We start from the raw sequence: 27160 nt of genomic DNA on the forward strand, positions 1-27160 counted from the left end.
TTATCATCGAGATGTCAAATCCTTGACACGCTATTGAGATATTCGAATGTAAAAACTTTTACATTGAAAATGGTTTACACTTTTGGTACAGCAAATGTTTGACAACTTTTATCGGTACATAGATTTTGGTACAAAATTTTTCCGCCTTTTGTGTCTGATTGTAATTTTACACTGCTATATCTGATAGCAAATAAGGTGTAAATGTTTCTTGTTAGTTTATTGTCCGATACAAATATTTTATTTTTCTTCGGAAATGTCAACGCGCTATGAGACACAAGAGCTCTTGAGACTTCAAAGAGACACTTGCAAGATGTATTTCCTCTAAATCTAGAAATATAGGAATTAACTGATCAAGGACAGAACTAAGATTGAAACTTTACTGTCGTTGTTAGCAATTTACAGAACTCTTCTATGATTTCAGCTGAAGGATGTAAGAAAATTATAATCTTACGCATAGAGTGCATCCATTTTAATTCTATTTTTGTATAGAGTAATAAAATAATTTGAATCTTGTTTATTATATTTTTAATTAGATAATTATTAATCTGAATGTGTTGCAATAAATTCCAAATTATATTTTAATCTTTGTGCTTTATCGATTTAGTTTAAGGATATCAAATTAGTGGAATATGTATTTTATAATCATGATGTATTGATTTTAGTGTATTAGTTCGGAAATTTATAGATATTTATTTATACATTTTTTGTAAAATATTCCGCGAGATATTTATCTTTATTATATTTCAATTGTAAATTTTACAAAGAACACTATCTTCTTAATGTCCTTCAGTTTTAGTCATCTACATACATTACTATAGTACCCTAGAAATCGTAAGAAATGATCATACTTACTTCGATAATATAAATTATGATAATATTAAATATTATTAAACATATTTCTATTTTTGCGTGAATGCTTACGATTGTTAGTTGTTGGTTATTGTTATCTATTTGATGAGAGTTTTTAATGTTATGCATACCATGAGAGAAACACAATATTAAATTTCCGATTTTTTTTGTAACATTACTGGAGTTCCTGTTCATTTCAGACGCCTGCTATATTACTTTTTAATATTCTCACGTGGCAAGATAAAGATAATCCTTGAATATTACTCTATTAATGATTTTAAATGATTTGCGATTAATGCATACCAAATAACATAATATACACACACACATATACATACACACGCACCCCCCCCCCCCCCCCCCACACACACACACATTTATTTATAAAATAATAGGAAAACTGTATCACAATTTTGTAATCCATTTACTTCGTCGTAATGTTCTGCTTTTTTTTTATATTCAATCCGAAAATACATCTTGACCAAAATTACCTCTGAACAAAACGCATTTTGCGGTCACCTCATCTAATTCCTCAATACGTGTAATAATAAAAGAAAATAAGCAGTGAAAGACCATTAGGAATGGAGGGCGTGAATGCTTGCTACCTGTGAATGAAGTTTCATATAAATATATAAATGTTAAAACGATGATATCTATACATACATATAATATATAGACAGAACTCTTTCACAAATAATAATGAAAACCTCAGTAGTAGTCAGTAGAATAACAAAGATAATGGCAGAATTAAAAAATGTCCTACGATCAGACATTGATTAAGGTAAGAGGATTTAGGAGAGCTGATTCTGGAATGTATTAGAACCTATTAAACGATAGTATGCTTCTGTGAGAAGTAATATTCAAGAACAATGAACTGCGTACGATTATAATTGATGTAAACTCAATGCTTTTGCCATACTTCTTTGAACTATCATAGAAATGGTACGATGCTCAAATTGTATGTAGTGATGTTTTACTTAGTAACAGTGTCCTAGAATGAAAGAACGAGGTGCGTTGTAATATTTCTGTACAGTTATGCATAGTAAAGTAAACAAGAAAAATAGTTTACTTTATATATATACATTGCATTTTTAAACTTCATTTGGTACTTATAAAATTCTTCAGCCTTAATGTGTATACGTATTATTGGTTCAGACTTACAGTAACATGTGATTGACATATGCTATTATTTATACCTTTATATTTATATCTACTAATAATTTAAATGAAAATGAACATTACTGTTGAATTAAAATTTTGTGATAATTAATTCAATTGCAATTTCCTAGAGTACTGAAAATTTTTCACGCACCCGTTCTGCATAGATCAGTACAAATAAGTTTAATATTAATAGTAATAATGATAATTAAAGTAATTGTTTGACTTTACTAAACGTGTAAGGTACGTCCCACTTAAACAGTAGCTGGTGTCCTACTAAATACTGTACCTTCAATGAACTAAGCTAAAAGCCAGAGTACTAAATTCTTCTATGTGTATAAATGTCATAAACTTTGTGTATTGATAAATACTACATTAATAACAAATTAACTCACACAACTGCCATTACAATTAACTATTTTTTGAAATATTAGCATGGCCCGATATTCCATATTCAGTCTTTCTTCCTTCACATTGAAAAGAATAATTCTCGCTGAAATTGTTGTACCATTTTATTCGGTAGATTTTTTATAATTTGATTGTAAATTAACGAATTACTATTGCGCAAGACTTGTAATTGTAAGGGTGTTAGGAAAAAAATTAAACATTGATATTTGGAAGCAACGTAATTGCAAATATGTGGACAACTATACATAATAATTCATTCCAGAAATAATTGTATCGACAGCTTAAAATTGTTTTTTTGGGAATATAAATTCATTTTTCATATGCTGTTTATTTTAATTCATTGTATACAGACGCAAATAATACTATAATACTGATGCCATTGTTTAGATACACTGTTTCAAATTGATATTAATTCATTTCATGATTTGATTTCATATTATTTCATTTTAACACTATACATGGTTGTGCTCAGTAGTTAAAGCAATGTTTGCTGCATGTATGTGCATATGTATATAAATGCACTGCATTTTACGTGTGCACATACGATATACGAATACATGGATGTATACACCTTAAATCCATATTTTACTATCTTTAAGCTGTAACTAACGTTTCATCTTTATTGAAGGAATAATTAACGTATTCTAGTAGTTCTATTTACTGAGTATATGTATGCATATATAGATGCATACATGTACATGTAAATTAGTACTACATTATTATGGTACGCTTTTGTGTGTATAAACATGACACTGTTTCAGGAAATAATATGGAAAATCATATTAAATGACGAAGAATTCTGCATTGAGTTGGTAACTGTTTTATAAAGAGTAAGAGTAATATATTCACAAAAGGATACGTAACGATGAAGAATATATAAATTATATAAACATAGAAGAGGAAGAGTGGAAGAGGGTGTGACAGTGAGAGGTTGTATTGGACGAGATGTGAACAAATCATATTATGAATGTATTGTATATGTAAAGCAGTATGGTTAATAACAATCCTTGATTAAAGAAAAATGTACGGTCTTGCGCCAAGAGATAAACCATCTATTCTGACTTATCTGAATATAATATTTTTATGAAGCGAAACAAATGTTCATTTTACTTACTGCATTCCATAATTGCCTCTTCGGTTCCAACTTGCTTAAGCAGCTTATAATCGGAAGATTCTTACATAGTTTTTCATTCAGTTTACGTATTTCAGGAAACTGTAGTAGTCATTTGCATGAGTGCATCGATTAAAAAATATTATATTTTATTAAGATAATTCAATTTTACCAACTATATTATTTATTCAAGTAATGACAAATTTAAAAGACTGTACTACTTAAAAAATAACATAATATGTTCAATAAAAAGTGATAAAAAGTTCAATAACTTAGCAATCATAAATATTTTAAAATAAAAACACAGGTAACGAGCAGTATTTATGAAAACACCTTTTATTCGTGCTGGACATTATACAGAGTATGTTGTTTCTGCTATATTTATTATTCACTGACATTTCCTGATGTTAACAATAATTATAGGCATTATACTTTAATACTTCCACTGCTGCAAAGTTCTTTCCCCATCTTCCATTTATTATTCATAAGTAAAATGATCCAACAGTATTGAAAAAAAAGGTAGACAATAATATTATTATGGTCACAGTGAATCAAATAGACATACGTTGAAGGGATATTGAGTCTTATATTATTTTCCTTGCAATCACACCATATATACAAGTATTACTTTCTTTGAGACTGTCGTTAATATAGTTTTCTTTTTTAAAAAAGGAAATAAGTTAATTGTATTACAAAATGAAATTGGAAGTGGAACTGTGTCTTCTTTTAACTAAATTTCACAGCTTTCTAGCATGTGTACAGTCTTGATTCGAGTTTATCTGAAAAACGTACAAAAGTTAAATTTTTAATTTTGTTGGACATATATTCTATGTAATGATCAAATTCTTTATTACAATGTTTGGCTACAATAGACGCCATGTCTAAGAGGTTCACCACAGCGAGAATCTGATCGCCACATTTATCTTACATGTTTGTGCAATGCCAAATACAATTAAGCGAGTATAAAGCAAGAATTAACATGTATATATTTGATTTTCCCGAAGTCTGTTATTAGAGCTATACTCTGTACATTAAGTAGTATGATATTAAAAAAGGTATGAAAATAATATATGCAAAACTCACAATATTTTTTTGCAATTTGTTGAATATCTAAAATTATTTAAAACTTTTCTTCTTCAAGACCGTGTTTGAATAACATGAGTACAGGCACAGATTCACCATCAATCTCACGATATTCCATCAATGCAACAATGCCATCAATGTCCATAGATTCACCAGTAAAAAATTGTAAGTCTTTAAAACGACTCAATATGTCCTTCATAACTTTGTTTGTGTTTGTTTTGAATATTTCCACCTGATCAGGAGATTTGTCTTCCAATCTTGCTACTAATCTGTCAAAATATAAGTTTATTAGAAAAGTTATTCAGGAAAAATTTTTATTACTGTAATAATTTAGATATTTACTTTTTCATATAATCTTTCAGATATAAGGTGTAAGATTTTTTGTCGCTAAATGCAAAACTTTCTTGAAGTCGATGGTTTAAAACCACATCTACCCCTGTTTCTACCGCCACATCTGTTCCTTCATCAGCTTCCTCTGCAGATGGGTTAAATCCAGCAATATCTATCTCTCCAGATTTACGAGAAACCACCTAATTATAACAAATAAAAAAATGTAATTAATTAAAATATTACACTTTTGGTATTTTAGAGTATTGTATTTTTATATAATATAAAAAATTCCATTTAAGACTTTACCTTGCCATATACTTCATACAGAACATCATCGATTAATTTGATTTTATAGGTATCTGAGAACATCTCATCACCTGCAGTATAAAAAATGTTATCAATATATTATAAATATGTTATATATTATTTGTTACAGAGTAGTTTTAATATTTTTCTTTAGAAATGTTCACCTTGTCTTAATTGTAAAATTAATTCGAAAATCATATTTTCTCTCATTATTAATGTACCTATCAATTTAATTTTATCACAATTTTTACGTTATTTCATTGCTATTTCAATATATGTCAAAATTATTATGCAAAAATTGAACTTAACTGAAGTTTCAACGGAAATTTTATTAATAGATGTAAAATTATTAAATCTGTATAAATTGATATTATAGTAACATATATCTTTGAGAATAAGTTTACACTTTTCTTATGAACGTAGCTTTTATAATTGTTGTAGATTATTCTTCATAATTTACAGTTGGAATGAGTCATTTCGAACATATGGAGAGGTTATAAATAAAAATCTCAAATATTGAAATAATACATTTGCGTATTACTGAATCGTTTTAAAAATATGATTTGTATCATATTAATACAATTTAAATATAAAAATAATTGTAAAAAGATATTTTGTTCAGTCAGCATTGTTATAATATTGATAATGTATTAGGAAACGTCACTATGTGTCGAACTCCTATGAAATTTAATTCTTTATTTCCTTACATAACAGATAATTTAAAAAATAATAAACGCATATTTTACTTAATGATATATTGAATCAACTTACCGGTGAAAATATCCTTATAAATCCTCATAGTGGAAGATGGAGAAAGATTTAATTACAGCTAAACTAAACAAGACACAGTCACTTCGACAAAGCGAACCGGAAGGGAACATGTATAACCGGAGGTGTAGCCAACTTCATTGCATACTCGTACCAATTACTCAGAATATTACCAACATATAAGATTTGAAACCGTTATTGTGCAATAAAGCAAAATATATTTATGAAAGAACTACAATGTGAAAAAAAATAATTTTCATAACCTAATTATATGTATATTTACTGAATTGTAGATACATTTCATTTTCGCAACGAAACATTTATAAGGCACCACGTGACTTGCAACAGAATTTCATTGGTCCGATGGCCTCTGTCTTAATACTACCTACTACCGTTACTTTCTCTATTAATTATTAATTGTATTATATATTCCAATAATCATGTTTAACCCTCTAACGCTCTGTTTTTCGTGTGTAAGGTAATATATTCCAATATAAATAAAGTTCCTTAAAATTGCATAAAAATTGTGTCCTTTCTTGGCTTTTCCCGCTTCTTATATAATTTTTAATATATTGCGGATTACAGAAATTGTGACGTCATTTCCAAGAATTTCTACGACTTAAAAATTACGATAGTTTATGGAGGATCTTGTCAAATTTTCACACCTTGGTATCACGTATTTCGCACGTTTCGAACATTTATGTTACAGTATGTATTTCATTTATGTATCGCAAATGATTGGTTTGCCTATAAAAATTAAATTTTATCGAAAAATTAAAGTAAATGTTTGGTATTCATATATTCCTCAATTTTTGATCAAAATTAACATTTGTAAATTAATTAATGATTTTAACTGTAAAAATTGTGAATATTCATGTTACAAAATGCATATTATTTATGCAATTTAAATGATTGATTTGCCTGTAGAAATTAATTTTGCCAATATTTTGCTATCATTTTCGATCAAAATCAATTTCTATAAGTCACTTAATCATTTGTAATGCACAAATAAATAGCACATTGTTCGATTAATATTGGGAACATGCGTAAATGTTAATAACAATCGGGGAAATAAACAAACATTCACTGAAACCGTTCGCCTTCGCAGACTTCTCAATATCTCGATGTTTATTTATCATAATTATTAACAATCATCGTAGGACCATAGTTTAAACAATTATTAACAATGTCCCAGTATAAATAATAACTTAAAAGCCATCAATTTCTTGAAATATCCGCTTAAATCGTCACAAATCAAATCGAAGTAACGGTAAGTCACCTTCTCGAGGGTATAAATAGAACCGCCGGCTGCCGAAATTTTCATTCGCCCGGGAGCCTCCGCGGCGGACGGAGCTCCTGCTCTGGGGGACCTGGACCCTCAGGGCAAGAGTGGCCCGAAGCGGACGGAGCTCCTGCTCTGGGGGACCACAACCGTCAGGGCAAGAGTGGCCCGAAGCGGACGGAGCTCCTCCTCTGGGGGACCACGACCCTCAGGGCCAGGGTGTCCCGACGCGGACGGAGCTCCTCCTCTGGGGGACATGGACCCTCCGGTTCAGGGTGGCCCGACGCGAAGAGGCGCGGTATCGCGGCGTACTCGCGGAGGACCCGCACCGGATCGACGCCGACCAGTGCGTAATCATTTACGCTTAAATTCTTTAAGTAAAAAATAATACCGTTTTTTCTTTTCCCACTTTATTTCCACACCCTCTACTCTAAGAATTTCTAACTTTTGCTAAAATTTTTTCGAAAATTCTCAGAAATGACGTCATTTTCGCGAAATTCCGAAAATTCTCAGAAATGACGTCATTTCCAAGAAGTGGCACGATAGGAATACCTCCTCGCACTTCATGTTCTCCTGATACCAAAGTTTCGAAAACTGTGAAAAATTCCAGTTAAAGTACAGAAATTCGTTCAAAATTCGCGCCTAGAGGAAATTCTTGGAAATGACGTCATTTCCAAGAAGTGGCACGATAGGAATACCTCCTCGGACTTCATGTTCTCCTGATACCAAAGTTTCGAAAACTGTGAAAAATTCTAGTTAAAGTACAGAAACTCGTTTAAAATTCGCGCCCCAAGGAAATTCTTGGAAATGACGTCATTTCCAAGAAGTGGCACGATTGGAATACCTCCTCGCACATCATGTTCTCCTGATACCAAAGTCTGAATTTCGGACAAAAATTTTAGAAAATTTCGGAACTTTGGCTAAAATTTTTCGCCGATTTCGGGACTTTGGTATCAGGAGAACATGATGTGCGAGGAGGTATTCCTATCGTGCCACTTCTTGGAAATGACGTCATTTCCAAGAATTTCCTCTAGGCGCGAATTTTGAACGAATTTCTGTACTTTAACTGGAATTTTTCACAGTTTTCGAAACTTTGGTATCAGGAGAACATGAAGTGCGAGGAGGTATTCCTATCGTGCCACTTCTTGGAAATGACGTCATTTCTGAGAATTTTCGGAATTTCGCGAAAATGACGTCATTTCTGAGAATTTTCGAAAAAATTTTAGCAAAAGTTAGAAATTCTTAGAGTAGAGGGTGTGGAAATAAAGTGGGAAAAGAAAAAACGATATTATTTTTTACTTAAAGAATTTAAGCGTAAAGGATTACGCACTGGTCGGCGTCGATCCGGTGCGGGTCCTCCGCGAGTACGCCGCGATACCGCGCCTCTTCGCGTCGGGCCACCCTGAACCGGAGGGTCCATGTCCCCCAGAGGAGGAGCTCCGTCCGCGTCGGGACACCCTGGCCCTGAGGGTCGTGGTCCCCCAGAGGAGGAGCTCCGTCCGCTTCGGGCCACTCTTGCCCTGACGGTTGTGGTCCCCCAGAGCAGGAGCTCCGTCCGCTTCGGGCCACTCTTGCCCTGAGGGTCCAGGTCCCCCACAGCAGGAGCTCCGTCCGCCGCGGAGGCTCCCGGGCGAATGAAAATTTCGGCAGCCGGCGGTTCTATTTATACCCTCGAGAAGGTGACTTACCGTTACTTCGATTTGATTTGTGACGATTTAAGCGGATATTTCAAGAAATTGATGGCTTTTAAGTTATTATTTATACTGGGACATTGTTAATAATTGTTTAAACTATGGTCCTACGATGATTGTTAATAATTATGATAAATAAACATCGAGATATTGAGAAATCTGCGAAGGCGAACGGTTTCAGTGAATGTTTGTTTATTTCCCCGATTGTTATTAACATTTACGCATGTTCCCAATATTAATCGAACAATGTGCTATTTATTTGTGCATTACAAATGATTAAGTGACTTATAGAAATTGATTTTGATCGAAAATGATAGCAAAATATTGGCATTGATATGTTTCTCGATTTGGTACCTAGAATAAGTTCTAGGAACGTTGTTTAAAGAATTATTCACAATGGCCTAGTATATATAATGACTTAAAAACCGTCAATTGCTTGAAATATTCGGTGAGATCGAACAATGACAATCGAAGTAACGATAAGTCATCTTGTAGAAATGATGTCATTTCCAAGAAACCAAGGAATAGTGCCACCTCCTGGCCGATCATGTTCTCCTGATACTAAAGTTTGAAATTCGAGCAAAAATTTTAGCAAAAGTTCGAATTTTGGAACTTTGGTATCAGGAGAACACGATAGTCGAGGAATTGGCCCAAGGTCGCGTATTCCTGTAATCGTGACGTCATTTCTAAGAAATTGACGCTAAAGGATGGAAAAGTAAGTAAATACATTAAGAAAAAGAAATATTCCGACATTACCATCTACAAAAATCATTGATGTAATTCTGCAGGTAGAACGATAACTATTTTTCAACAAACTTGGACTTGTTGCTGTCGTGGATGTCGTCATTGTTATATACAAAACTGCTAATGCTATCTAGTAAGTATAATAAGAACTATTTGTCGACATACTTGGACGTGTTGCCGTCGTGTATTTCGGCATTGTCCTTTACAATACTTCTTGTGCCATCTATCAGCTATAATGAGAACTACTTGTTGACAAACTTGGGCATGTTGCCGTCGTGGATGTCGGTATTGTTATATACAATACTGCTTGTGCCATCTAGCTGCATATAATAAGAACTATTTGTCGACAAACTTGGGCAGTTTGCCGTCGATGGCGTTAGTTAAAATTTCTAAATAGTTCGATTTTTTCATCTCTATAGGGCTATTTTCTATTACACTTACCATTTTCTTTGTAATAACATATTATATAATAGACATTAACATTATAAGAAATTTATAGTACTTAAGTTAATAATTGTAGTATATAAGTGTATAGTGTAATATGCAATGAAAAAGAAGTGTTTGTTTAAGTTGTCATTATATTAAAATAGAGTCGTAATATAAACTTAGTACGACTTATGATGTGTACGATATTGCTAAAAATTGGTATAGAAAAGAAGGTGATACTAATAAGAACAATTTTAATTGCTGTTGATGCATTTACATAGTTGCGTTTGTTGTTTATCTATTATATACCTTCTGGATGATTTAAATATCGCGCTCCGGAAGTCAAGTATACATACGGTAACTCGTTACATTTTGAGAATAAAATCTTGGACTTTAATTAAATTTAGTTAATGTATTAATTTAATTATTATGTAAATATTTAAAATTTAATATAGAATTTAATACGAGTTGTTTTTATTATTTATTCTAGTTTTTTATACATTAACAAGCATAGCTTAATATTAATTATGTCGAATTTATAAATTCAGTGGAATTTGGGAGTAGTAAAACGTATACAGCCATCATAAAATGTTTACATTATGCAATTATATCGAACTTAAAAATTATATTTCATACGATACGGTTGCAGTATTTGTTCGAAGCATGTCCATCCGGTTTCATTCAGAGTTAGGGCACGTGTGCGTCATGCTGTTTTGAGTTTGTTTTATCAAGGTGGCTTAAATTTACGCTCTATAGAAAATCCCGGTACCTGAAATTTGTTAGAACATCGTCGAGTCTACAGTCAGGAAAATGGAAAACGATCAGAAAGAAGTTAAAACTGAAAATGTGAATAATGATACTAACGACGAGGTTAAAAGCGAGAAGCCGATTTCTAACGTAGAAGAAAATTCAACGAAAGAAACATTAACATCTGAAGAGCCATCCAGTGAGCTCTTGGCAAAAATAAAGAATCAAATCGAGGTATTATTTCATGATATAGTCAATAATTCTAGATGTAAAATTGATTATTCGTATATAACCATTGTTATACAGAGTGTACGTGGTATTATTACTATTTTGCTTGCAAATTAAATTGACATGAAAGAGCAAATGGAAGAGAAGATATGTACATTATTTGATACAAGGAGTAGGGTGAATAATTTGTATATATACTTTTGCACATAAATATTGTTAGGAGGTTAGGTTTATAATTTTCAATAATAGAGACACCAATATTACAAATACATTAGAAATATCATTGTTTATAGTTTTACTACGGAGATGTAAACATGCAAAGAGATAAGTTTCTCATCGAGCAAACAAAGTTGGACGATGGATGGGTACCAATGTCCGTTATGTTAAATTTTAAAATGTTGGCTTCTATGAGTAAGGATATTAATGTTATATTGAAAGCTTTGGAATCGAGCGAGCTTATAGAGGTATCAGAGGACAAAAAAAAGATTCGTCGTTCTTTGAAGTATCCTTTACCTGTATATAACGAAGAATATAGGAAGGCACAAGAAGCCAGAACAGCTTTTGTAAAAGGATTTCCATTGCAAGGCACGACTATCGAAAAGTTGAAAGCTTTTTTCAATGCTTTCGAACCTTACGAAAATATTATCGTAAGTAATTTCATTGTATGCGAAGCAAGCGATATTTCGCAGTATATAGCACAAAGAAAAACTAGTAAAAAGTGTTACGATCTCCAAAACGCTTTCTTGTTTCATAGCTAAGGAAGTACCAAGACAAAGACAAAAAGTTGCAATTCAAAGGTTCCATTTTTATACAGTTTAAGACTATGGAGGATGCGAAAGCTTTTATGGCCAGGGAGCCTATAAAGTACGGAGATACCGTATTAATTAAGAAGTGGTCGTAAGTAGACGTACATTATTTAAAAAAAATAATATTACTTAAAACTGTGCTTATATAATGTAATATTTAATTTAAACTTTTAGCACCGATTATAGCATGGAAAAAGAAAAGGAGAAAGAAGATTGGAGACAAAAGAGATCTGAAATGAAAATGAAGAAAAATGACACTGTCTGTATACACAGAATCATTAAATGTATTAACAATAGTTACGTAGCAAAGTACGAACACTTTGAATTTTCATTAGGCAAAAGGAATAGAGGATGCAGAGAGTGGGGAAGAGGATGACAATGAAAAGGACAGTTCGCTACCAAAGGGTTACGTACTCCACTTTTCCAATGTACCTGAGACATGTACAAGGGAGGATATCAAGGCACGGATAGGTGAATTGGAAGCCAGTATTGCATTTATCGATTTTAAGATGGGCGATACACAAGGGTGGGTTCGTCTTCAAGGAGAAAATTCTGCAAAGTCGATAATCGATAAAATGGAAGACAGTAAAGTGAGTATTTAAAATACACTTCCGCATATTTTTGAATGTCATTATTTTATCATAAGTGTATTTTTATTTCAAAAGATGGTAATTCATCAGTCCGAAGTTACCTTCCGTGTTCTGGAAGGGGAGGAAGAAAAAAAGTACCTCGCAAAAGTAAAACAAGGAATGGTACATACAAGACAGAAGTCCAGTAAAGGAAAACGTGGAGGTAAAAAGGGTAAGCCGATATAATTGGAATAATTACGTATACTTTTTTTTATACTTTTAGTATCGTTATAATGATGCTTTGCCATGCTAATACTGAGAGATCTTTAGGATCTCGCTGAGTTGAACTTTCACACAGTTACTGAATAGTTTGCGATTAAAGCTGTCGTTTATTGTTAAAATATAATAAATATTCAATATATACAATTCGTTTTCTAGGCCGTAACGGGCAACGAGGTCAAAGGAAAAAGCGCCACAGCGATGACAATGGCAACGAAGCTGTCTCTGCTAAAAAGGTAGCTAAAAACTAATTCGATAAGTATATTTAATTTTGCAAAGCCAAAATAATTCCATACGTACTCTAGTATGTATATTAATCATATTTTTATTAAGTGGACGCCCATGACACTGTCACATGCAGTCGGTATCTACTTTAAGTGCATATTTTTTCTGTTATACTCGAGCAGTGTGTATGATTTAAAAGATAAAAGTACAACACCGTTTATATTTGTAAGCTGTATGTGGGAAACGTGAGGAATAAACAATATCGTGGTCGTAATTAAAAAACGTTCCTTTATTCGCGACGTCTCGTAGTGCATATAGACGTTGCTCGTGCAACGTTCAACGTTCGGCGATCGACTTCCAGGTTCGTCGGAAAGTTTGATTACCCTTGGAACGATCGGCGAATCTTCAAGTGTTAGGCTTTACGAGGACGTCCACTGACATCGTTACGCAGCGGTATCGGTATCGACGAGCGACACGGCCGCTGTGAGTTTTCGGAGCGTCTCGACACTCGAGGACCTGCGTACAATGTGTACATCAATTCATGAAAATGTAATAGAACCGAAATATAGTCTGCAATACTTGGTATCGGATGCAAAGAATGAATGGACCAGTAAATGGAACGTAAAAATCTGCAATCGAATTATATTTAGAAATCAGCATTTTATTGTTTTACAGTGAAATTTATAAAGTTGGTTAATCTAATCTACTACTTAAATTTCACTGTTACGTGCTTGATATCCCGTTCACACAATTAACTGACAGTCACAACGTGTTGGCAATTCGAACCATTCGCGGGCAATACTTGACGAATTTTGTTCATGTAACGACGGTGTATTGAAAATTACCGAATTCGATAGTACAGTCACGCGACACCGTGCATATTATGCTGCTACCTAAATACAACTTTATGTCCTTAATGGTATCGATACGTTTCCATTACTTCGTGTGCCTCGGAAAACGCGTACAATTGATTAAATATATTAAAATATATTAAACAGGCGTTACTTTTTTACATGGCGATTGAAACGACGTGTCTGGTTGAAGCTCGTAACGTTCTTTCTACAAAGGAAAGTTTGTAAATCTCTTAGTGGGACATTATTACATCGTAAACGCGAAAACAATTGCAATTATATTGTACATTAATATACCATCGTCGGTCCGAATTATACGCGTAACTTCTAATTGATTTTTATCACGAATGGTACCAACGAATAATGCGTTTTGTGCAAATATTGACTAATGTAATAGTAGAAAAAGGAAAGAAGCAACTGTTCACAAATTGGATAACTGTATTTTTACAATTAGCGAAGCAAATAAAAAGAAATAAGTTATTTAAGAACGTTTATGTCGGTTTTTGCAAGTCCGGATTTCTGTCATTCAATTTTCTTGAGAGTTTCTTAATATTCGATTCGAAATATAACGATAACTGATTCAGCTTCAAAAATTCTACAAAGATGATCGATAATCGTGTAAACGTGGACGTAATCTCGGCTTAGATTACTTGGTCGAAGAGGAAATGTAGATATTAGTTGAAAGGAAGTCATTTCCCATTTTACGATTACATTTTGAGCACATATCGCGACCGGGACTTGCGATATTTCTCGCAAGTGCTGTGTGAATTTTGTAGTTCGAAATAGTGATCGGCGAAGTTCAAACGTTAAATATTCGATATTCGCACACTATTTTGATTAATTTTAACCTTGAGCCTGTACAAAGCACCTGCGTAAATCGTTACGCAAACACGAGCTGGTCTTTTGGGTTCTTATCGATATCGAGTGCGTAAATACACGTTCCTTTTTTTTCTCTCTCTCCTTTGTTTTCTTTTCACTTTATTGGCGAACGATGACGAAGAAGGTAGGTAACGTAAAGTCGACGGAACGCTTTAATGTTCCACCTTTCTCTCGGCCAACAAGGCGATCCTACGGAAAGTGGATCGAGACTTCGATAACACTTGTAGAGACGACCACGCACGTTGAGTAATAGTAACGTGTGAAATACTCCGGTCAGCGATTATTTGCGAACAAGTAAAATGCGATTTGTCGAAAAAATGTTCCAAAATTATCGCGATACCATGTACACGATGAAAAATATCCGGAGAAGAATAGGTATGAAACCTCATGGGTATTTAGTACCCGTTGTACCAAAGTGTACATTGCGCAGAATGCAAACGAACGAAATACAAGGTAATGTATCTATTGTTACGTACACGCGGAATGAAATATACCAGGTATAAAAATATAACGAACAGAAGATACGTAGGTATATTCGATACGATGAAATTTTTACGATAGAAAATATTCTACACGCTACCGTTACTCGATTATCTCCGATTCTTTAAATTTTTCTTGCGAGTAAATGTTTACGCAGATCTTGCGTGAACGAGAGTATATACACTGATATATTTACGATACAAAATTCGTTCGGTCGATTTGCTCCAGAAACGAAACGTTTTCCAGCAAAAAGGAACAGTTCTCGTATACGATTCTCGTAAATCGATGATTCGGTTGTTAAACGAAACCGCTAGAGCGGGCTTTACCTGTGAATCTAGTTCCTCGATTTCGGGCGTGAGATCGAGTCACAGGTTCGCTGAGAAATTATAACAGACGACGAGAATCGTTATCGCGTTATTTTAGAAGTCACTTTCATAGCTACGCGCGGGCCATAATTCTCGACTTTCGGCCACGAACCGCGTAACATAGACTTTACCTAATTGATTATCTGTGCGAATTCGTGCACGACTTTCAGTAGTTGGAATAGAAAAGACACAAACGATCTCGAAGTTCGCCGGTGTAAACGGAAGTAGGAATGTTTCGTGTGTCTACATCGTCAGCTATACCAGAAATTACCCTAATTGTGTGACCGTTGACGTCTACTCGATCCTGGATGTCAGCTACGAGAAGAACACTTGAAAGAACACTGATTGTGTCGCGGCGATAGATCCAACGAGAGACGGTTACAATGCTCGCTCGCGAATCCTGATAGTTTTTACTTAATTACGGTCGGTCGATTACTCGGATCGTAAGTTCCTCCCGTTGCGAATTTTCGCCATTTTTCGCACCGTTTCTGCGTTTCTCGTAAACTCGATATCGAGCCACGAAGGAACACTTTCGTCGTTCGGCGAGATGGCAGTCGTATTACGCATCGTATTATTATTATTATTATTATTATTATTATTATTATTATTTTTTGTTCTTTAATTACATCGATCGGTTACTCGAGTCCGTGTAAACGATTTAGATCGATTATCGTTCGATTTGTCCCGCGTATACTCGTTCGGACACTCGAACGTCACTTTAAAACCTTTAGAAGAATAATCACACTCTCGGGCAGTTCGGTTTCCTCTGCGTCTATCCACAAACTATGGGTTCGCGTACGGTGAGACTCGTTCGTAATTTCGGTTCGGAAGCATCGAGGTCCTCGGTTCTGTGCTCGGGTTCACGGTTCTCGATCCGAAACAAACGAGAAACACCTGTTTCCGAGGCGGACAATCGTTCTCTCCTCGCTTCTCGTCGATCCTCAGAATTTGGATTCGGTAGTACCGTCGAGGTCCACGAATGTCACCTTTTTAGTTCTCGCGTTGCCCTCTTGGGGCAACCCCTAATGCTATACGGATATCTCCTGTATCTGCACACGTTTCTTGATGGTGTTCGTGGTGCTGAGCGAGCTGGTCGTTCTCGTGGGTGGTTTCGGTGGTATCGGATCCTTGTGCACGGTGTTGCAGCTCCCGTGGCTGGGTTTCGGTTCGTTTTTCGGTTGTTCGTCGTCGTCGAGCGATTGACACTGGGACATCTGTTGGTGTTCCTGGATAGAGGGACTTCTCGCTAGGGTTGTGTAAGACGGTGGGGGTTCTTGGGACGGTCTGGGGTTCTCCGGTGTTTTCATCGAGGACCTGGTCGTCATCGGTAGGGACTCTTGCCCGTTCGGGGCGCAGTCCATCGCTGCTCTCTTCTTGTCGCGGTCCCTCTGATAATAGATCCCGGCGAATATCAACATGTTGAGGACCAGGAGGATGCAACCAACGCCGACGGTGATCGCCAGGGCGGTGGTCGTGCTGTAGTAGTGTCTGGAGGCCAGTCTTTGCAGCAGCTCGGCATCGTCCTCCGAGTCGTCGAGAATCGGAGCGATGTCCTCGGCGATACCGTCTTCGCCCGTCGACGTGCTGCACGCCGTCGTCGAGGAGGCACTGGTCTTGGTCGTCCCTACCAGAGGCAGCGGGGTGTACCATTCGTCTCGAACCGGACCTAAAATCGATCGATCGGTTCGGTATTTACTTCGCTCGTTCGGATTCGCTACCGGTCGTGATCGAAAATCAATTTACCCGCGTAAAAGTGATCGCCCCTTTCGCGAAAGTGATGATGGCGCATCGAGACGTCGTCGTCGCCCGGCCGATGGAGTTGCGGGATCAGGTTCAGCCAAACCGCCATCTTGTGACCGCGATAGTGGCTCTTCATTTTTGGCTTCATCGCTGGAAACGATCCCGATAAGCGTGACGTCGCGTCCGAATCATCGATACGGTGTTTATTCGTCGAGAGTCGAGTTTATACGTTAAGAGCTCGGGGCCTTGCGCGCCGATTTCGATTCGCGTTCCCGGTCCAAGGAAGACGAGAACGCACGCGAAGGGAGCAAGAATCGAGCCCACGTTGGAATCGCGTCCCCTCCAGGTTGCACGACACGCGCCAATGGCCTCGAATCGATACCGTAGAGCGGCAAGACTCGACGAACAAACACCGTTGTTGTTGTAATCGCGACGCTCGACGCGAAAGAATCGACGCGCGTATCCTCGATACGCGAGACACGAAACTCACCGATGGTTAGGTACTGCTGCGAGCCGGTTTCGTATTGCTTCCACGTGAGATTGTGGTAACGCGTTTTCTCCTTCGGGGTGCCGTAATCCACCGACTCGATTTTGTGGGGCTCGTTCGGGTTCCCGGTTTTCGCGAAATTCGTGAAGAATGTGAGAACCGTCTCCGCGACGCCTTGATCTTGACGGGAGTAATTCCGCGGGAAGAACGGTCCACCGGCGACCAACGGTAGCCCGAAAATGTAGGGTATGTCCTCGCCACGGACGCTGCCCAGACGCTGCAACAACATCGTTCTCTTCGTTAATAAAATATATATATAGATATATATCGTATCGGCACGGATATAAATACGTTTCGACGGGTTTCGAGTTCGCCGTTCGTAATAATAGCCGTCGGTTCGAATATTTAACGCGATACTTTAACCGTCGTTCGTGGAATCCGTAGCCATCCATTTCGATTACGTTTCTCGCGGTGGAATCGATCGCAAACATCCCGAGTGATTATTTCATATTTACAAGCATCGCGTCGCGACGTTTTGTTACGTTCGGCGAACGTTCCATCGGATAACGAACGGACGCGAACGGACGATCTCGTCGACGAGACGGTTTTCTCGCGAGAAACGTTTTCGAAAACGTTGCGTGGTTCCACGGTTCCTCGTTCGTTGATACGTGTCCCGATAACGCGTCGCGGTATCGCGTCTCCGCATCCGGCGAACGATTTACCGTTCGAAGAACACCGAGAAACAGCAACCTCGGCGATTCGAGGAGGGCCAGCTGCTCGAACTCGACAATTGTAATTGCAAAGCGGCCGCGTATCGCGGAGACGTGCCCAATTTTGTTTGCGTTTCCCGGTACGCCGGGGGTCGCGATGCAAATCCCGATAATTCGCAGCGCAAGCAACCGAGCGTAGTCGTTGTTCGCGTTTCTCCTCTCCTCTCCTCTCCTCTCCACCGGCTTTCGGCCCGGTACACGCGACATCTTCGTGGATGGGCCACCAATCGTTGTACAAGCGAGCGAGAGCATCTTTCTCGCCGAGTCGCGCTCGAAGAACGCTGAATTAACATTTATTCGAGGATTCACGGTGTCGTCTCGATGACCGTTCCCTCGGATCCTCTAACGGATAAGTGTTACCGTCCCCGTGGAACCTTCTCGCGCGACGTGCCTTTTAATCGCGCTTGCGAGTTCGCGAGGAATTCGAGAGCAACGAGTGCGCGCGTTACCACTTACCGAACTTTCGGGGTAAGTCGAAACTACAAGTAGGAGGAGGTTTCGAAGCTTCGAGCTCGAGGACGATCGAACGAAGAAAGTTGTATTCCAGCGCGACGAGTACGAGTGTACTCCGCGGTCGACCAAAGACGATCCACCTTCCAATTGTCCGGTTACTCCTACCCGTATGTTTCTCGTTTGGCCAGGAACTCCCGTCTGCGCGATTCGTCCAACCAGCGATCAGTTCCGTCTGTACGCGACTTGTTCAGGCCTCGTGTTTCCATACGACCCGTTAGACTCGCTCCTGTTTGTACGCAACCTGCTAAACTCGCCCCTGTCTGTACGCGACTTGTTCAGGCCTCGTGTTTCTATACAATCCGTTGGACTCGCTCCTGTTTGTACGCAACCTGCCAAACTCGGCCCTGTCTGTACGCAACTGGCTAAACTCGGCCCTGTCTACGCGCAACCTGCTAAACTCGCTCCTATTCGTACGCGATACGAATCGCGTTCCTGGCCGTGTAACTCGTTCGAGCGGAAGCAGAGGTTGTCGAAACGCAACCCGTCCGAGCAGAGACTCGGTCTTGCGTTCTATTTATCGGTAAGGAAGTTTTTCCGTCCGACCACCGACGGTCCACGCTCTACTTGCCCGTTTAGACGCGAGTAGAAATCCCTGTCCTTGGACGGACAGTTTGGCTTTCTATTTTCCACTTGTCCGTTTAGCGTCGTCTGTACGGTACTCGTCCGGTTAGGAGTCCCGCTCGTATACACCGGTCCAGCGAGGAATTCACTCGGTCGGGAAGTCCCGTTTCCGTGTTGTTCGTTCGTCCAGCGATTTCGGTACTATTCGCGCGGTTAGGTACTCGACCGTTGGTTCGCTACTCGACCAACCGTAAACTCGTTCCCGTCTGTAGGTTATTCGTTCGACCGATCCGGGGTTCGCGCACTCTGTTCCACTCGCGCGGGTTCTATTCCGCTCGTCCGATCGGGCGCGTCTATTTCGTTGGTCCCGTCGAATATCGTTTCACGGATTTTGGTACGACGATTCGCGCACCGGAGCGGTGTTCATCCCTCGCGGTTGAAGAAAAAAAGAACGTTCGTTCGTTTCGTCTTCGACGAGCGACGGCCGCGTCGCGAACACCGGAATTTCCGACGGGGCAACGCGAATCGCGAGGCGAGCGAAAGTTGACAAGTTTCGCTCGGGGCTACGGTCGATAGCGATTTAACGCGTTCGCTCGTCGTGGCCACCAGCTGCGTACGCGCAAAGCGAAATTTAATTAAAGCCAGGAGCGCGTCGCGCCACCGAAAGGCGATTCGTTCGATACGTTCGCCGGTGTCGCGGCGAAACTCTTTGCAACTTCCGGCGTTACGATAACCAACGCGTCCCCGGCGAATTTAGAATCCAGCCGGAGGGGAGACCAAGAACGAAGTGTAACGCTCGTGAGTCAGGATCGCGTTAAAAGTCGGTGAACAGAGGGTCGAGGGGTAGAGGACGGTGGAAAGAACGAGGAGGCTGGAAACGGGAACTTTCGTCGAAGAGGAAACGAAGGAGGACGATCGATTCGAGGAAGAGAAGTTACACGGCGAGAATGCTACTTTCGAATGGTAAAAAGCGTCTTGAGAAATCGGTGACACGATCGTCGGCGTGGATCGCGCGTAACGGGATCGTTGCGCACGCGCGGAAAGATCCCCGCGTTGAATGCATGTAAATTTATTGGCACCGGTAATAAACAAGTTTAAATCGATTACGGAGGTAATTAAGCGGATCTGTCGATGAAAATTCATAGGCAACGTTGTCCGCGCGAAACAAAATCGTACGTGTTAATTGGAGTTAATCGACGGTGTCGCAAAATGCAAATTGAACACTTTGAATTATTCAAGCCGCCGTTTAATCCTCCGCTGGTAACGAATTTCTCCACACGATCGAGCCGTGTCCTCTGTGTTCCGCGCTCGCGGTTCCATCGCGGGATCGTTACGCATCGAGTGCGCAAATCGTCGACTTTTTCTCCGAGACGACGGTAAACGCGATCTCCGGAGCGTGTACGCGCACCGGAACTCCCCGATCGCGAGAGGAAAGAGTCCCTTTCGTCGCGAATAGCTCCGAGTTGCTCCGATCCGCGTGGTCTCCGCTCGAGCGTTTTCGCGAATATTTCTTCCCCGTTCGAAAAACGAGCAGGGATCGTAACGACCTTCCGAAATACGATTCTCGACTACTCTTCCTTCCGAACTCGTTTCCATCGGTCACCGAAACCCACGAAATTCTCGCCCCTCGGTTATCTTTCGTTTCTCCAGGGGCGAGTCGGCCACTGTCGCACGGAATCGGCCAATCTCGGCCGGAAGTTCGCGGTAAATCATCGGGAAACCGATCTTGCGTTGAAAAACCATCCGGCTCGCGTGGTTCCACTCGGACCGGAGGGCGCGGAGAGGCGAGTCAATAAAACGCGGAGCGAGAGACTCGAAACGACGGTGAGCCAAGTCGCGCTCGATTTACGCCCGTACCCGTCGGTGACCCGCCGCGCGACGACGCGAGCGTTCCTCGCGAGATACCGGGAGGCGTTTGATCGAATCGGTAGCTTCATCGTGGAATCATGGGCAGCGGTTAAACGGGGCAAACTATCGCGGAGGGAGGGTGTCGAACGAACCGGGGAATCGATGCCGTGGAAACGGAAGATTGGAGCGCCGCGGAGCAATCTTATCCGAGCGGAGCGACGAACGAGAGGGGACAGGATTGCGTTCTCGCGATTGAATTAACCTCGAACCGAAACCGCTTCCGTCTTCGTTCTTGTTTAACTTTGCGTTCCCGCGACGACGGAACGAGTTGCGAGCAATTATTATTCGCGCGGGGACACCGCCTCGCTTCGAGCGATCTCGATAGCGAAACGCGCGGACGGATAGACGATCTCGAGAAGAGAAACGATCGAGATAAAACCGCGAGTTTTGCTCGCCGACGTATTTTCAATTCTTCGTAGTACCCGCGTCGATTAACGCGCGTCACCTTTACGGAGCGTCGAACGATCATGAGATTCGTTATCCACGAGCACGGTAGAACACCGGGTGTCTCTTTCTCGGATCAACGGGGAACGGAACGTTTTATCTTCGTCACTGACCTGCGAGTAGGCGCTGTCCTTGGTCTGGTGGCTGAAGTGGTAAAAGTACGTCTTGGCTCCTCTCCTGGCGTGATAAAAAGCGATCCTCATGAGAGGCGCCACGGTGTGGCCGTCGCTGAGCGCCTCCATGGTCAAGTCTCTTATAATGATGGGATGTAGAACAGGTTTCTCCCAGTCGGTGTACTCGTTCCTCACCGCGGAGAATATCTCGTTCAGATGGTAGACGTACGCGTTCCTGATGAACGTGCGCAGCACGCGGTTACGATGGTCCTCCTCGAATCCGTACTCGAAGTCGTTCGCGTTGAAGTCGAGGTTCGATTCCGTGGTGGATACCCCCAAGATCAACGGGACCTTGATGAACGTGTCGCTGGCCCTCTCCATGTCCAGCCCCGGGTCCGGATTATTTTGGTCGACCGGCAACCCGGGCCCTATACGAGGCACGAATCTGGGGAGCGTAAAAATTTAATTCGCGGCTGGTCCAGCGGCCGCGGGGAATCCGTGCGCGTCATCGATCGAGAAGGCGACCCCGCTCGAGCCAACGATAATTACGCGCGTATCGTGAATTAACCAACCGATTCCCAGCCGGAGTTCGCTTTTCACCGCGGATTAACCGTATTCCGGGTCGATTCGATCGAGGTTTCGACGCCGTGATTATTTCGATCGGTTTCGCTTCGTCCCGTTTAGTCGATCGGATTTTCTCGCTGCCACGGACCGTTTCGAGAAACCATCCCGTACAAACCAGACGCGTGGCAGATTTATTCGTTCGCTGGTGCACACTGATCGTAAAAAGACGCGTTTCTACGAAGCTTAGAGACGAACAAGAATCTTACGGCGCGAAATCAAAATTATCACGCGAAACTCGACAACGTGGACGCCTTACCGGATTTCCGGGAGTTCGACCGTCATGATCTCGCGAAGGGGAACCCCGCGCAGACAGTCGGCGATGTCTTCGTCGTTTTCCATGGAACATCCTATTTGCTCCGCTACTTTCGCGCGAAGATCGTTCGGATCGTGAACCGAGGCCCACGGACTCAATCCCGAACCGCTCGACAACACCACGCGATGAAACAGACCTGGAACAAACGTTTTCGAGCGTAAAGTACGATCCGCGCGAGATTGAAAATCGAACGAACGCGGACAACGTTTACGGAGAATATCGAAACGACGACTCGAGTTCAACGGTTCGATTCTCCGTTCGTCGAGCTCGCAACAAGCCGCCAAGTATTCATTTTTGAACGCTGGTTGCGTCTCGTCGTATCTTAAATCGCTGGTCCGGTGTCCGACCGAGGTCTCTTCCTTCGCGGTAAATTCGTTTCACCTGGTCCGTCGCGAAACAAAATATTAAACGATAAATCTAATTTCCAGCGAGTAGAAACGAGCGCCCGACTTTCACCGTTCGTTTCTCCCGTATTTTATCGGGCAAACTTCGTTCTTTGTAATCTTTATTCCTCGTTGGCGAGCCTTTGTGCGCGTTCGTTCTACGCGCGTATTACGTTTCCAACGAACAAAATGTTACAACAAAATGGTCTAACAACATCGTTGTTCGTTTAAACCCGGCACATTGTCCGACCATTACCACTCGTTTTTGCCGCGAGTTACTCCAACGTTTTCTTCGTCGCGGTGTAAACTACGATCGAAGAAACGTGCTTCGGTCGATCTTTCCTTCGTCGAGCATCGCGTAAAGAATTTCTACGAATTCAACTTCGTAAACGCTCGTCGAAGAAACCTGCGTCCGTGCCAAACCGTACCGACTCGTTCGAAAATTCGTAACACGAGCCCCGACGACTCGCGTTTCTTGCGTTTCGCTCGAAATTCGTATCGCGAGCCTCGCTCGATGCTACAGGGCAAAGGGTTCAAGCATCGACGACGACTTTCGCGTGGTAACGTAGCAACGTATTCGGAGTTAATCCCAAGCGACGCCGAAAGGAAATACGACGACGATACGTGGCCGATGCAAATACTCCGAGCACCCTGGCCGCTAAATATTTCCCTCTTACAGTTTCGTACGAGTCGCCCGTCGTCGCGAGTAATTTTCGAAAAGCGATACTCGCCCGACAACCACTGCGAAAATCTCCTCGATCGTATTTTCCTTCCATCGTTGCACGCGTTCGCCATTTTTGTTCCCGTTCTCGGACTGAGATTCTTCCGCGCGTAAAGTTCCCCGTGACACGGATCATCCCCCGCTTTGACCTGCTTTTATTTACAGACGAGCGTACTTTGCAACGCGCGATTCTTTCTCGTTCGATTCTCGACAATTCGTCCGCGACTTTCGGTGTCGTCGAATTCCTACGAGTCCGTAAAGTCGAGAATAGCCAGCTCACCTTGACCTTTTACGAATGTCTCGCGTTTGGAAATTTTTAACACTCGAGTTCGTAGCCGAGCGTAAATTGGATCAACGTTTCTTCGACGGATCAGTGGAAATGGACAAAGAGCTGCGTATCGCGCTGGACGCAACGCCGATCGAACAAAATCGAAAGGACGGATCGTATTGTAAGTTACGCGCAAACCGGGCTTCGTTTTGCAAATACACCGTAGTTCGAGAGCGATTCGCGAGTTACAACGGGATCGACGTTTATTCCAAAGTATACGAGAGCTTCGAGGATCGATACGCGGCGCGGTTTAATTAATCAACGCTCCTCGATAACCTATCGTTGGAATCCCACTTGCGGATTTTTCTCGTCATAAAACGGCCGTTGACTTTGTCCCTCGGTTACGATTCGTCGGTAACAGCGGGTAGAAAAGAACGGGCCGAGGAGAAGCGATCGTGGATCGCTGGTTTCGCGCAAGTGGAACAAAACACGGGAAACGACGCAAAAGTAGAGAGTCGGAGGAGTCGGGACCGTGGGAGAAGAGAAGAGCGGTTCGAGGAGGCCGCGAGCCGGAATTGTATACTTTTCGTTAGCGAGGCTGGCAAAGATTAAAGGCAAACAGGAAACCGTGGCGTGTGACGGTAATAAGAAAGACTTGGCTGGGTTCGTGGATAACGACGGGGATCGAGGAGTCTCGATTTAGTTCGAACGTAATAACAACGATAAAGGGGGAGGAACTAAGAAGAGCGCGCGAACCGGGTTATTCGAATCCAATTTGATAAAAAAAGGAGGAGGGAATAAGAAGAGCACAAAGGGAGTTATCCGAATCCAATTTGATGAAAAAAGGGAACAAGTAGGACGGGTACGGAGGTTGCGCGAATATCCACGTAAGGTCGCGATGGTCGAGCGGATGAGCCCGGAGACGAGTCGAACCGAACAGGGAACATCGGAGGGAAGCTTTCAGCCGCGTGTTTAAAGAGATCGAGTCAGCGAGAATATGGAGAAGAAACGAGAGAATTTTGGCCGAGTGAATACGAATCGGGGCGTTAAATAAAATACGATGCGCGGAAACGGAGAGGAATATACGTTTTACGGGTGGTTTCGAAGGGTAACCCGTGGCCGGTAACCAACGCATTCCGAGCGGGTATTGTCTCCGTAACGAGTCTCCGCGCTGAGAAACTTTGTAATTTCAGCGGTTCCTCGTGGCCTCTCTTGCGGACCGAAGTAAATCAAAGTTCGGGAAGGACGGTGACTCGATATCGGCATATAGTAGACGATCCAATTTATCGCCTTTATTCCGAATATTATAGCGGTGCGTCTGGACCGGTGTGGAAATCGCCCTCGTATCTCCTCGCGGCTCCCACGAGCTTCCACGAGCTTCCACGAGCTTCCACGAGCTTCCAGGAGCTTCTTATCGTTTCGTCGGCCCGATTAAACGTCGCATCCTGCATGCAAATTGCTTCGTTCGTCCCGTGAAAATTTTACGACGGGCCATCGGGAATCATGGGGGACCAACGTCGAACCGTCGTTACCCCTTAGAAATGTAGATTCGGAAAGTTTCGGTCCGCGGTAACCTCGCGCGTGAAATACAAATTACGGACTCGGCGCGAGCACGTCGCGCGCTGCTTATGAATCTTCGAGACGCGGCGAACTCGCGACCACTTTCGAAACCACCATCGACCGTATCGCGTTGCTCGTCTTCGATCGCGAATCGCCTAACCCAGACTTAACCGACGATACGTTCTCAATTCGCGAATATTTTTATCCATTTTTCTCGAACGTGGATTGCCTCGTGAGAAAACAATCGCACTTTCGTTGTCACGAATTACCTCGCGATTAACTCCGATCTCGATTCTCCGCGAGTACAAGAGCCAAGGAGGTCAACGGAACTCGTTCGAAGGCTCGATTCCCTTTTTCCAACAACGATATTTTTCTCCGGGTTAATCTATCGAGAAACTTGACCGAAAAGAGTATTCTCTCCCACTTTCGAGAGTTTCGCAGAGGTCGGGGAGCAGTGGAGGGACTTGAATTCGTTCGATCGGTTTTTAACGAAAGGGGAAACGAAACGAAAAGAAAAGGAACGAACAAGGAGACGAGGAGAACGAAAACGACGAAATTTCAGCCAATGAGATTGTCGCCGTGGAAAGATAACGAGCCGCGTTTATTCCTCTCGATCGCGGAACCGCTTCGCTCGCGGGGCTCGATCGCCACCCGCGAAGAAATAATAAACGAACAGCGAATAAAAATTCTACGAACATCCCCGATTATCGCGCTAATAGGGTGAATACTCGTTTCAATGGAAAATTCCTTCTCACGGTGAAAGTTCTTTCATCGGACGTCATCGCGTTCCCGGTTTCGGACTTTCCAACGATTAATGCGCACTGACAAACCTACCGGTAATTATTCATCGTATTCAAAAAAAAAAAAAAAAAGCAGAAAAAAAGAAACGCTTTCTCTGCTCCCGGAATATTCGTAAAATATTTTCCTCGTCGGGTTGATACCCGGCTTCGAATTATATCGCGCGCGATGTTTCCAGGTGAATTAATTTCACGGTTAAAGCGTGCTGCTTCGTTAAAGAAACTTTACGTTTGTTTATTCGAAACACGTCAGCGCTGTCGGGGCACTCTTTTTAAAGCGACGAGCATCGTTTTCGTGCAGAACACCGATGTTTCGTTTTCGTTCGCGTGCAGTCGCAACAACGTTTGCCGATGCGAACTAAATTGCGTATAA

General features: G+C 41.2%; 3 protein-coding genes and 1 non-coding gene across 4 annotated transcripts in view; 2 read left to right on the forward strand and 2 right to left on the reverse strand.

Annotated features, from left to right (window-relative positions):
- Positions 1-3841: 3841 nt before the first annotated feature.
- On the reverse strand, positions 3842-6163 carry Tctp (translationally controlled tumor protein). Its single transcript, XM_076316732.1, has 5 exons — positions 6017-6163; positions 5246-5316; positions 4952-5139; positions 4610-4878; positions 3842-4305 (listed from the first exon to the last, which is right to left on the reverse strand). Exons 1-4 carry the CDS (start codon positions 6042-6044, stop codon positions 4647-4649), a joined length of 519 nt encoding a protein of 172 aa, XP_076172847.1. The 5' UTR covers positions 6045-6163; the 3' UTR covers positions 3842-4305; positions 4610-4646.
- A 4584-nt stretch (positions 6164-10747) lies between these two features.
- La (La autoantigen-like) lies at positions 10748-14364 on the forward strand. The gene is made up of 8 exons (XM_076316213.1): positions 10748-11137; positions 11425-11778; positions 11886-12028; positions 12112-12196; positions 12273-12527; positions 12603-12738; positions 12945-13021; positions 13372-14364. Exons 1-8 carry the CDS (start codon positions 10967-10969, stop codon positions 13387-13389), a joined length of 1239 nt encoding a protein of 412 aa, XP_076172328.1. The 5' UTR covers positions 10748-10966; the 3' UTR covers positions 13390-14364.
- Positions 12795-12876, forward strand: LOC143149746 (small nucleolar RNA U6-53/MBII-28). Its single transcript, XR_012992862.1, has one exon. It is a non-coding gene; the product is annotated as a small nucleolar RNA U6-53/MBII-28 (small nucleolar RNA).
- Nlg-5 (neuroligin 5) overlaps positions 13256-27160 on the reverse strand; it is a 30681-nt gene continuing 16776 nt past the window's right edge. Inside the window, exons 5-9 of the mRNA XM_076316212.1 lie at positions 23002-23194; positions 22122-22566; positions 17816-18089; positions 17329-17475; positions 13256-17251 (exon numbers count right to left, since the gene is read on the reverse strand). Coding sequence (XP_076172327.1) covers positions 16614-17251; positions 17329-17475; positions 17816-18089; positions 22122-22566; positions 23002-23194 — 1697 coding nt within the window. The 3' untranslated portion in view covers positions 13256-16613. The remainder of the gene's footprint in view (positions 17252-17328; positions 17476-17815; positions 18090-22121; positions 22567-23001; positions 23195-27160) is intronic.

Source organism: Ptiloglossa arizonensis, chromosome 7 (assembly GCF_051014685.1).
Source record: "Ptiloglossa arizonensis isolate GNS036 chromosome 7, iyPtiAriz1_principal, whole genome shotgun sequence".
In the NCBI taxonomy this organism is placed as follows: Eukaryota; Metazoa; Arthropoda; class Insecta; order Hymenoptera; family Colletidae; genus Ptiloglossa; species Ptiloglossa arizonensis.

What these genes read in the sequence shown, in the direction of transcription:
- Tctp (XM_076316732.1), bottom strand. Translation starts at nt 6,044, where the DNA reads ATGAGGATTTATAAGGATATTTTCACCG. An exon ending in TGTATGAAGTATATGGCAAG is followed by an intron (nt 5,140 to 5,245) that starts GTAAAGTCTTAA and finishes TGTTATAATTAG; the next exon opens with GTGGTTTCTCGTAAATCTGG. An exon ending in CTGAAAGATTATATGAAAAA is followed by an intron (nt 4,879 to 4,951) that starts GTAAATATCTAA and finishes ATATTTTGACAG; the next exon opens with ATTAGTAGCAAGATTGGAAG.
- La (XM_076316213.1), top strand. Translation starts at nt 10,967, where the DNA reads ATGGAAAACGATCAGAAAGAAGTTAAAACTGAAAATGTGAATAATGAT. An exon ending in AACCTTACGAAAATATTATC is followed by an intron (nt 11,779 to 11,885) that starts GTAAGTAATTTC and finishes CTTGTTTCATAG; the next exon opens with CTAAGGAAGTACCAAGACAA. An exon ending in AAAACGTGGAGGTAAAAAGG is followed by an intron (nt 12,739 to 12,944) that starts GTAAGCCGATAT and finishes TTCGTTTTCTAG; the next exon opens with GCCGTAACGGGCAACGAGGT.